General features: G+C 38.9%; 1 protein-coding gene across 2 annotated transcripts in view; it reads right to left on the bottom strand.

Moving 5' to 3' along the window:
• The window catches only part of CENPC (centromere protein C), an 86774-nt gene that overhangs the window by 42798 nt on the left and 31486 nt on the right, over window positions 1-12490 (bottom strand). For both annotated transcript variants that reach the window (XM_081344320.1, XM_081344321.1), the window contains exons 7-8: window positions 8576-8641; window positions 429-533 (exon numbers count right to left, since the gene is read on the bottom strand). In XM_081344320.1, the coding sequence (XP_081200446.1) occupies window positions 429-533; window positions 8576-8641 (171 nt within the window). The remainder of the gene's footprint in view (window positions 1-428; window positions 534-8575; window positions 8642-12490) is intronic.

Below are 12490 nucleotides of genomic sequence, written 5' to 3'. Positions count from 1 at the left end.
AAGTCCTTCTAATCCAAATTTTACCAGGTTGGTGTAGTGGTTAAGGCATAGAAACCAGAAGACTATGAGTTCTAGTCCCATTTTAGGTATGAAAAAACAGCTGTTTGACCTGGCCCATTCTCTCTCAGCCTGATTATCTAGTATATCTATATAAATACATATATTTACCATGTAGCTCCAGCATGAAAACAATGTTGGATCTTTGCATTGTAGAGATTTAGAGATATATGAGTTTCAGAAAAATGTATATAGCAACAATTTAGATAACTTGAACCTCTATGCAGTATGCATTTGGCTGAAACAGAATACTTAGGTTCAAAGTAAGTATAAAGCCATCTTTTAGATTTTTCAGTTTGCATTTCTAAAAATATTAGTGTTTCATCAAAAATAATAACAGTTTCCCCATTCAAAGCCCTTGAATTACATACCTGAAGGACTTATCTTATAATCAATACGTTCTCCTCGCCAATATTGCAATGGTTTAATACGTGTTCTTTTGGACCGACGAACATTGGGTGTGTTTGTTGGCAATACTAATAGAAAGGAAATATACAAAAATATGCATTTCAGGTAAATCATTCATACATGCATACATACATACACACACACATATATGTACACACACATATACACAAAATTTTGTTAAGTCATTCTTATGCAACATGGTTCATAATTCCATGTTGTTTTTAATTGTAAGGTTTACATCAATATTTTTTCAATGTTTCTTTCCTTCACACTATATATACAAGTTTCCATTGCAACCTGTTTAATCTGTCTTAATAGCTCAATCATTCCATCACCCTTGTAGCTAAATTTAAGATTCAACACGTTGTGATATAGTAGTAATTTTATATTTGTCTGATGTATTTGGAATTTAGCAAATATTTTGCAAGTCCTCAAGCATGTTTTAATATTAAAGGGCAAAAAATACAGAAAGATATATTTTCAGACTAAGAAATTTTATAAAAAGCCGTAAGCTCTTATGCGTTATAGCTTATTTCATCAGATGCTAGAACTGATGAAATACCTCAGGAGTCTCAATTTGGCAATTTTTGCCACTTCTCAAAATATACATGTAAGGACCTAACACAGCTGTCCCAGTCAGGAAAGCACAACTTAACATCATGTGGTTAATCAAAAGAACTTCTACTGAGAAACAGTAGATGCAATAAAGTCAAATAAAATCTAACATTCCGGCACAACGCACCAAGCTATTCTTCCCACTTTGAAACCCAACCCCTTGACCAGTCCATCGGCAGCCAATACAATGCCGCAAGGTTGTTTTGAGAGTGCTGAGGTACAAACTATATAATGGGTCATCCTCAGGGTGAAGTGGAACTGATTGGGAAGAAGTCTACGTCTTCTTCAAAAATGATCCCCCTCTCTAATTTCCATGCAGTTACTGCAAAAGTGAAAGTGTGCAAAGAATGTGGCCCCAAAGCATCCTCCTCCCCCCTTCATCAGAATAGTAGGGCACCTAAGAAGCCAACATGATATGGTGCCACTTCAAAAGAGAGGGATTAAACCTGCAGAAAACAGGGTAGAAAAAAGAAAATTAGATCACTTAGGTATATCAGGATATTGATTATGAAAACATTTCACTAATTTAGGGGCTTTAACAGGTCTATAATCAACCTACTCCTTCTGACTGGTAGGAAATTCTTTCCATGCCACTAAATAGTGGAGATTCCCCTATGTTTGCGAGAGTCCAAAATCGCCTTCACTTCAAAATGTTGTTCACCCTCTATCATTATTCAAAGAGGGGGAGGAATTGGTCTAAGGGGTGAGGAAACTTCAGGTTTTACAAAGTGCAATGAAAAATCAGATGAACTCGGCAAAGTGACTTTGGCAAGTCTAGTTCCATGGTAAAAGGCGCTTAATGAGGAAAGGCCACACAAACTTAGGTCCCAATTTCTTAGAGGACTGAAGTGAGTGCAGATGAGTAGATAGGTAAACTCGGTCTCCCACTTTAAAAGATTTTGGTTCGGTTCTTTTTTTATCAGATTGTGGTTTATAAGCATTGTGAGCCTCTGCAAGTGCTTTTTGTACGATGGGCAGTTGTTCTGAAGTTGGGAGACCCATTCCTTCAAAGACAGCACCCCAGGGTCATCAACAGGGAGCTCAGGCATAGACTTGAAATCTTGACCAGTAGCCACTCAGAAAGGGGTGAAACCAGTACTGCTGAATACACAATTATTGTATGCCACTTCGGTAAATGGCAAGGTCATTCCAGTTATTTTGTTTACAATTAATAAAGCATCTAAGGTATTGTTCCAATATTGAGTTGGTTTGTTCACATACCCCATTCATTTGGGGGTGATGACTAGAACTATGTCCTTGATTAGTCCGCAATATCTCCCAGAAGGCTCACCAGAGCTTGGAGGTGAACTGCTCCCCCTATCTGAAATAATGTGTTGAGGTGCTCCATGTAGTCGATAAATATGATGCAGGAATGGTTTTGTAAGACCTCGAGAGGAAGAGATCTTTTGGCAAGGGATAAAATGCACATGTTTGGAGAATAAATCAGTCACAACAAGCACTTAAGCTAATAATAAATAATAAAGTTGGAAGCGACCTTGGAGGTCATGTAGTCCAACCCCCTGCTTAGGCAGGAAACCCTATACCATTTCAGAAAAATGGCTGTCCAGTCTCTTCTTAAAAACTTCCAGTGTTGGAGCATTCACCACTTCTGGAGGCATATTGTTCCACTGGTTAATTGTTCTGTCAGAAAGTTTCACCTTAGTTCTAGGTTGCTTCTCTCCTTGATTAATTTCCATCCGTTGCTTCTTGTCCTGCCTTCAGGAGCTTTGGAAAATAGCTTGACTCCCTCTTTGTGGCAGCCCCTGAGATATTGGAATACTGCTATCATGTCCCCCCTCGTCCTTCTCTTCATTAAATTAGACATACCCAATTCCAGCAACCATTCCCTATATGTTTTAACCTCCAGTCCCCTAATCATCTTTGTTGCTCTTCTCTGTATTTCTAGTCTCTACATCTTTTTGACATCGTGGTGACCAAAACTGGATGCAGTATTCCAAGTGTGGCCTTACCAAGGCATTGTAAAATGGTATTAATACTTCATGTGATCTTGATTCTATCCCTCTGTTAATGCAGCCCAGCACTGTGTTGGCTTTTTCAGCAGCTGCAGCACACTGCTGACTTATATTTAAGTGATTGTCCACTAGGACTCTGAGATCCCTCTCACAGTTACTACTATTGAGCAAGGTACACCCTATACTATACCTGTACATTTGTTTTTTCTTGCCTAAAAGTAGAACCTTACTTTTTCACTATTGAATTTCATTTTGTTAGATAGCGCCCAGTGTTCAAGTCTGTCCAGATGCTCCTGTATCTTAAGCCTGTGTTCTGGAGTATTGGCTATTACTGCCAGCTTGGTGTCATCTGTAAATTTGGTAAGTTCCCCATCTATCCCCTTGTCCAAATCGTTAATGAAGATGTTGAAGAGCACTGGGCCCAGAACAGAGTCCTGAGGCAGCCCACTACACACTTCCCTCCATGTAGATGCAGCTCCATTGAGGACCATGAACTGAGTATGGCCAGTCAGCCAGCTACGAATCCATCTGGTGGTGATGCTGTCTAACCCATATTTTTCTATCTTATCAAGTAGTAGGTTGTGATCTACTTTATCAAATGCCTTACTGAAGTCCAAGTAAATTATATCCACAGCATTCCTCTGATCCACTAATTTTGTCACTTGGTCAAAAAATGCAATAAGATTTGTCTGGCATGATCTGTTTTTGACAAACCCATGTTGGCTTTTAGTAATGATTTTGTTTGCCTCTAAGTGTTTGCTGATTCATTGTTTGATTATCTTTTCTCAAAAGCAGCTTGGCATTCCATCAACCATTTAAGCAGTTGATTAGGTTTAGATTTGTCCCCTCCTTTTAAGTAAATTCGTAATGGGGAGAGCTATTTGGGCAAATGAGAGAATGAATTGTCAGTAAAAGTTTGCAAGTTTGCAAATCCTAGGAAGCTTTGCAGCTGCTTCCTAGTGTGGGGTAGTACCGAATCCAGCACGCCTGACTTTTTCCAGGTCCATTTCAATCCCTTCATGCGAGAAATGGTAGCCTACATAGTCTATCTTACTTCAATGGCACTTGCATTTAGAGAGTTTGGCATACACCTTGGCATCTTGTAGTTTTTGGAGGACTGTTTTCATGAGCTTCACATGTTCTGCTTTGGTTTCATTGTAGATTAAAATGTCACCCAAATACACAAGCACCCCCTTGTATAGATGCAGGGCTTCATTAATCAATTGCATAAACACAACTGGGGTCCTCTGTAGTCCGAAAGGGAGCATTTTAAATTAGAAACAGCCCAGCAAGCAATAAAAAGCAGTTTTCCATTCATCCCCTCTCTGATCCTCATGCAGTAATCCAACTCCTGCAAGTCCAGTTTAGTAAAGATCTTGATCTTGGCAAGGTGGACTAGCATGTCTTTCATCAGAGGTAGGTAGTAAACATACACAATGTTTAACCCTCTATAGTCCATACATAGACGAATGGTCCCATCTTTCTTTTCCCAGAATAGGAATGTTGCCATCACCTTGGGTCGCACTGGCTGAATGAAGCCTTAGGCCAGATTTTTATCAATGAGCAACTGGAGTTCTTCCAGCTCTCTAGGGCTCATTGATGACAGTTCTGGTTTTGGCAATTTGGCACCAGGCTTGGCCAGATCTCTATAGCAGGACTTTTCAACCAGTGGTATGCATACCACCTGTGGTACTTTGGCACATGGTATGCAACCATCCTAGAGAAGTGTAGCAGGGGAGGGGAATGAGCTGAAGCGTCCCAGGGAGAGGCAGCTGGAGCAGAAGCCCCAGGAGCACCAGCAGGGCTCCAGCTGATTGGCACTTCCACAAGCAGCGCAGAGCTGGAGGTGAACTGAAGAAAAGGGGGGGGAGAAGAGGCTATAAAGGGAGATGGTTTTGGCAGGAAAGGGGGAAAAAGACAACAGGGAAAGAGAAGAGTATAGAGAAGAAGCTGTGGAAGGAGAGCTCAGCAGGCAGAAAGGAAAAAGAGACAGGGAAGAAGAAGAAGCAGTTGCTGGAAGAAAACATCCCCTGGTTTGTTTTCTCCAGCCAGGAGAATGCAATCAGCACTGATGAAATAAAAAGCAGGCAGATGAGCATGTCGTAAAGGAGGTAAGTTTATTTCGGAAGCCAGTGGGTTCTTGGTCAACTGGCAACTTGAATAGATTACCATAAGGATTTTTTTTACAGTTTTTACAGCATTTTGTAATTCAGAGGCTCAGTTTGTGTGCTTTGGTTAGTGGAATATTTTAGTCTGTTTCACAAAGGCTAGCAATGAGTCCAAAGTGTTGGCTTCGTATGTTTAATCCCTTTAAACAAACGTAATTAGTTTTACTTTCTTATCTTGAGTCTGTCTATGACTTTTAGCAAGTTTTCTTTGTAGTTAAACAGGCTTAATTTAAGGTTATCACTTTTTGCAACTGCTGAGCCAGTTTGCTACATTGTTTAAACCAACACAGCTGGGGCAGCTTAAAGAAAGAAAAACAAACCAGTGTTTCTTTATTCTGGGAGGCTTTTGTGAGCCTTTCTTGCTTTGCGCTTGATTGCTGTGTCTTTAAGGGTACAGGGAAGGGACTGAGGGGGGGGAGTGCATTCCTACTACACTGTGTAAGTAGAGCTCAGAAGGCAGGGAGGAAGAAGAGGAAAGGGAGGGAGGAAGAAGGACCAACCAGCTAGCTCAGGGATCTACAAACTTAGCAACTTTAAGACCTGTGGACTTCAACTACCAGAATTCCTCAACCAGCCATGAGGGCTGAGGAATTCTGGGAGTTGAAGTCCACAAGTCTTAAAAGTGCCAAGTTTGAAGACCCCTGAACTAGCTGGTAGTGGTGCATATTAATAAACATAGATAAATTCATCATACATTTGTCAATGTTAAGGGAAAGTGATTCAGCAAAGGAACAGCCACCGAAGAAATTAAAACCGGTACTTTTTAACTTTTTTCTACAGTTTCTAACATTTTATTATAGAATAAAATACAAAAATACAAAAGCAAATAGTAGGACACAGTGGGGGGGAAGGGGGAAAAAGTGAGGGGAAGAAGGGAAAAAGAACAGACTTCCTCTCTTGCAGTAGAAGGAAACATTAACATTGAACCTCAACTTTTTACTTTTCCATATTATAAACTAACCATTTCTATAACAAATAAATCTAATCAGTAAAAGCCAACCCCCCCCTTTTTAAGTCATTAAGTTTTTGACACCTTGCTAAGCACTGGGGGTACTCAAATATTGTCATGTCCTAAAAGTGATACAATCTGTGAAAAGGTTGAAAAGCCCTGTTCTATAGCACAGTCCATCGGTCTATGAAGAGTTCATCCGAGCCCCTTTTGCTAAATACTTCTTGGAGGTTTAAATATTCTTTAGTGATAACAGGGAGATTGCTTCCCTGCATGACAGCCCCTAATTCATGTTTTGGGGTAATCGCCTTACTATGCTTCTGTTGGATTTGGGAGGAGGAGTTTATTTGAAACTTTAGTAGTCCATTCCTCAAGTTCACATAAGGGTTCCACTTTTTCAGCCAGCCAACCCTAGGATTAGGGGCCTTTCCATTCCAGGTGCCATTATGAACCTCATTACTTCCGAATGCAGGATTTCACTGCTCGGTACTTATACAGGGTTTGATCGATCTCTACTTCCTCAGCAAACACACACTGGTTGTGTTGGGTTGCAGGGGCTCCTCGGGCCACACAAGGATTGTAAAGATCGTCATTCAGCCCATCTTTAAAACAGCTGACAAGGATGTCTTTTGACCGGTCAAGTAGGCATGCCAGATTGTGGAACTTTTTGGTGTACTCCACTACAGCTCTGCGCCCTTCCCTCACAGTTTTAATGCAATCTCTGGCTTCTAGATCAGCAAGAGGTTCCTCGAACTGGTGGCAGAGCACAATCATAAAACGGTCAAAGTTCCTCAGTTCAGGAGGGTTAGTGTTATGGAGGGTCACCATCCAGCAAGTGACTGCCCCATCCAATGCCAACATGACACTCCTCACTTTGGCACCTTTGGTAATGATTTCTGGCCCATACTCCTGCATATAGGTTAGGACGTGAGCCAGGAAAATCCCAGTTGCTGGGCTTTCCCATCAAATCTCACACCCAGCGGTGGGGCTTTCCTTTTTTGTGAGCCTTCAGTTCCAGCACCCTTCAGTGCGGTGGCTCTGATAGGACTCCTCTGATTTGCCCCTGCAGCTGCCACTGCCCCAGCAGGGGTTGCTGAGATTCCTGCTATGGTATCTAATGGTGAGGCTCTCCCGCCATCTTCCTCCTCTCGGGCTTGACGAGCATCCCCAGATATCGTCGTGTCTAGAGTCTCACGTGCCTTGAGGCTTTGAAATACTTCCATCATGGTGCGTATGTTTTGCCTCATGAGGAAGTCAGTGTGATCGACTTCGCCACTTTTTTCCTCTTCATATCTGAGCTCTTCCAGATCCTCTTGCCATTCACATTGTCGGCTGCCTCAGATGAGAATTATTCCTTTAGTCCTCCCTTCCCAATCATCTTTCTTTCCAATGCCAATGGACCAGCTGGGCTACTAAAGAGTGGGGTTTGTTCTCAAATTATATTCTAGAGACTTGTTCAGACAGTATTGGTGGAAGTGTCTTGGAGATTCTTTGGTTGGGCTGTTTACTGTTAGCTTGTTTGGCAGTTCTTTGATTGGGGTATTGTTTACCTCTTGATTGTTGGTCTGTTAATCTTGTTAATCTGTGTTCATCTGAGTGCTGATTGCTGATGGGAAGATATTTTTTTCTTTTTGTTCACTTTTTGGCTTCTTAATTCTCTCTTTTGCAAAGTATGTAGATGTTACTTATGTCTATGTGTCTATTGATGGTCAATTTATCAGCATGCCAAGTTTTCAGGAATTCTCTAGCTTTTTTGGACTTGAGTTGGTCTAAGATGATCAGTTTTTTAGTTAAAACTATGATTTTCTATGTTGTAAAATTAAAGAATTTTTATCATGTTTTTATCACATTTTGACTTCTAGCTGACATTCATGGATGCATTCTGTTAGTCTTCTGCCTGTTGCACTCTTTACATTGTATGCTGTAGATGATTCTTATTTTTTTCTTCTGTGGCTCTTGGGTCTTTTGGTTTACTTAGGATGTTTTGGAGGACTATGGTTTGCATGTTACACCAATTCCATGTGGTTATAATAGTCTTTTGGTGGTTTCTGAGATGTTTTTGATGTATTTTGTTATCCTTTTTATGGCTCATGTTGGTTGTGCTATATTGGGTTAAGCGGTCAGGCACTTTTTAATGAAATTGCCTGGAAATCCATTTTATTGGAAGATGTTGTATAGATGATCTGTTTCCTTTTACTGCTGTTCAGACTTACTGCAGTGTGTGCTTGTCTAAATAGAATTCTTACACAGCTTCTCTTGTGGGAGAATAGGTTATTACCCCGCTCCTTACTACCACTGATGATGTTACCTAGTTTGGGTAATGAAATGTCTGCAAGAAAACAATCAAGCTCAGAGAGCACTAAGTATCTTTCATTTCAACCCTGAGCTACAATATTAAAACTTACTTAGTTTATGCTTTAATGAATTTGATACAGAGCGATGTAGATTCTCTTCCAAATCTGCAGATTTATCTGAAAATAATACAGAATATAAAAAAATATAAAGAGGAAAAAATTAGAAGAGTGCCAGATGCAATATTACTATGGATGTACTTAAGTGTAAATTAGTCTGAGCTTGGAAAAACTGTTCAGTGTCCCATTCAAAATTTGAAATATAATGTTTCAAATTACCCTGAGAATTTGGGTAATTGTCTTGCACTTTACTTTTTTATTAACCCCCCCCCCTTGGACAAAACAGTAACTTTAATTGTTATGAGTGGATAAAATAATGTGGAAGCCTGGTGGAATGTAAAAAACACTTGTAAGTCATTGTTTTTAGTGCCATTGTTAACTTTATACTGTCACTAAACAAATAGTTGTTAGTTGAGGACTACTTGTATTAAAAATGCCAGATGGATAAAATTTTAAGATGAATTCAGTAAAAATCAATTGCAAAAATAACAGAGATGATTAAAAATTGAATGAAACCGATTAAGATTTGGACATCTTTTGGAAATGATCAGTTGCTTGGATTTAGCTCAAATACCTTAACCTCCATTTATAGCTTAAGCAATAAAGTATTGATAAAGCTGGTTAATAGTTGGCAAAATATATTTGATTCAAAAACACCTAGTGAAAGGGTAAATACTAGGAAACTATAGGCCAATAACATCTTTCCCACAATATTTAAATTACTCTCAGGCATAAGAGCAGACAACTTCCAAGATTACTTAGAAGAAAATCGCATCTTTCCAGTAGAACAGAAAGAAAATGAAAGAAAAAGGAGAGATACAAAAGATCAAATCCTGATTGATAAAATGGTTTGAGAATTGCAGTTAATAAACCATACTGTATGGATTATAAAAAGATGTTTGATTCATTACCGCATAATCACATAATCATCAAACATTTGGAAACAATCAGCCTCAGTAAAAATATTTAAAAAATACTGAAATCTAAAAGAGAATGGTTGGTTGGAAATAAAAATATGACATTGACAACATTAAGAACAACATTAAGAAAGATTCATTATTACCGTTATTTGTCATTGCTATGATCCTATTCAGTGAATTTGAAGAAAACAAATTTTTGGCTACCAAGCCTCAAAAATTGTTAATAAAATTTCTTGTTTGCTTTATACGGATGATCTAACGCTTTATAGAAATTCAGTAATTGATATCCAGTCATCGACAATATTATAAGAATTTTTAGCAATGGATATAGCAATGGATTTTGGCCTAGAGCAAGTGTGTTGGCCCTGCACAGCTAGTAATATGGACCACAAGAGATAATAAAAAATATTTTAAAAACAAAAGAAGTTTGTTATTTATATACATTAACTATATTATATGTGCTACAATAGCAATAAATCAGAGTAAAATCATGAAGTGTGAAGAACTGAAATACTGAATGGCCAAATCATTAGGAGCAATCCTAATTGGATAACATTAAGCATGAACAAGTTAAAAATGTGTTTAGTAGAGTACATCTAAGAAGTGAGAAAAGTGGCTAAGACAAAATTGAATTGTGAAAACCTAATTAAAGCCACCAATATCTGGCCCATATACGTTAGATAACAAATTGATTATAAATAATAACATAACACAGTCATCAAAATGACTCACTGGGATTTTTTTTTTAAATTTTTATAAAAATTATTATGTGTCAATAATAAAAAATCAGTGGGAACACAAAATTGAAAAGGTACTCAAAATGAGCAAGATGAAATATGGGATTTCTGGACACAAACTAGCTCCTAACACACCAAATTTTAACGGTAGTTGAAAAGAGGAAAAAATGGAAAACTAACTTCGCAATAGCAAGGTACATTAGAATAGAAGACAAAGAACTGGAGATAATGAACTGTCAAGATCTGGAAATTGAAAAACTACAGCATAAACCAACTGTGGTGATCTCAGTGATTATTGGAACAATTGATATCATACCCAAAAAAAAGCATTTAGAAAATACACCAAGTGACTTACAAAATTTCAGTTCAAAAGGCCATCTGCATATACACATATACTATTTTGAAATCATAGGTTCTTGGGTAGAACTTGATACATATGAAAACCAATACAGGCTAAAGAACTGGCAGCTGTAATTTCACATATTTCTATATATTATGAACGCATATACAATAAAGCCAGAATTGATTGCAAAAGCCATTCCCACAAAGGAGCTTAAGAAACAGTGGACTTCTTAGTTTGCGGCTGCAAGAAGATTGCACTGACTACAAAAAATGACATAACAAAGTAGTAATAATGGTTCACTGGAAGATCTGCAAGAAACACCATTTGCCTGAAAGTTTCTATGGATATTCTGTCATCCAAGTCATATCAACTCTGAACAGATACATCAAATTCACGTGGAAAGATGTTAAGGAAAATAGTCTAGGCTTCATGGACTCTGCAATACACATTAAGGAAGACAGAAGCCTTAACATTAAAGTTTACAGAAAACCCACATACAGAGAACAATATTTACATTTTCATTCTCACAACCCACTAGAGCACAAAATGGGAGTTATCAGAACTCTACACCACCAAGCTGCAGGCCTTCCTACCAGCAAACATAAGAAAGAAAAAGAATTAAAACACTCAAGGAACCCCTCAGAACATGTGACTATCCCAACTGGGCCTTCATCAAATCCCAAAAAAATCCCACCAGGAGCTCCTTCATAATAGAAGAAAATAAATGAAACAATATTGTCATTCCATTGCAGGAATAGAATGTCATTGCAGGAATATCTAAAAAGCTCAGGAGATCTTCAACCAACACAACATACATGCACACTTTAAACCCAAGAATACATAAGGCAGAAGCTTGTCCACCCCAAGGATAAAACACACACACACAAACTGAGCAATGAAATAAGACATGTGCAGATCTGTAAATTGGGGAAACAAAACAACCACTTCATAAATGCATGGTACAATATAGGAGAACAAACCCATCAGGACAAGATTCAGCAGTCCATCTACATTTAAAAGACAAAGGCCATTCTTTTGAAGACAGCCAAGTCCACATTTTGGACAGAGCTGGTTTGAAAGAAGGGTCAAAGAGGCCATCTATGTCAAAACTGAACAGCTCTCTCTCAACAGATGGGGAGGGATACAACACAATTTACCTCCAGTCCACAATACAGTCCTTTCAGCAGTTCCAATAAGACTCCAGACCCATTTGCACCACTCAGGTGACCTTGAGGACACAGATAAACCAAGTGGCCTCAACAACTCTCTAAAACAGGGGTAGGCAACCTCGGCTCTTTTATGACTCATGGACTTCAACTCCCAGAATTCCTGAGTCAGCTGACTCAGGAATTCTGGGAGTTGAAGTCCATGAGTCATAAAAGAGCTGAGGTTGCCTACCCCTGCTCTAAAAGAATGCAAATGATCAGTTTTCTGCAAGGAATATAAATCCTTTGATTCCCCACCATCCAGTGAAGAAGCTTCTTGGACGAGAAGAAAAACGTCTTCAAAGAAAAACAAGAAAGTCTGGTTGCCTCTTGAAAAGGCACCTATGGGACAACCATGACCTGGATGACTGAAAATCTCCATAGACAAGGAACAGACCATATTTACAGTTGCAAGAAAAAGTACGTGAACCCTTTGGGATTACGTGGAGTTTTGCATGAATTGGCCATAAAATGTGCTCTAAACGTCATGTAAGTCACAACAATAGAAAAACACAGTCTGCTTAAAATAATACTACACAAACAGCTGTTGTCATGTTTTAATTGAACATAAGATGGAAACATTCACAGTGCAGGGTGGAAAAAGTATGTGAACCCCTAGCCTAATGACTTCTCCAAGAGCTAATTGGAGCCAGGAGTGAGCCAACCTTGACTCCAACCAGTGTGATGATATTGGATGTGTTGCT

Source organism: Vipera berus (genome assembly GCF_964194415.1).
Source record: "Vipera berus genome assembly, chromosome: Z".
Classification (NCBI taxonomy): Eukaryota; Metazoa; Chordata; class Lepidosauria; order Squamata; family Viperidae; genus Vipera; species Vipera berus.
This window is presented reverse-complemented; position numbering and strand designations above follow the sequence as displayed.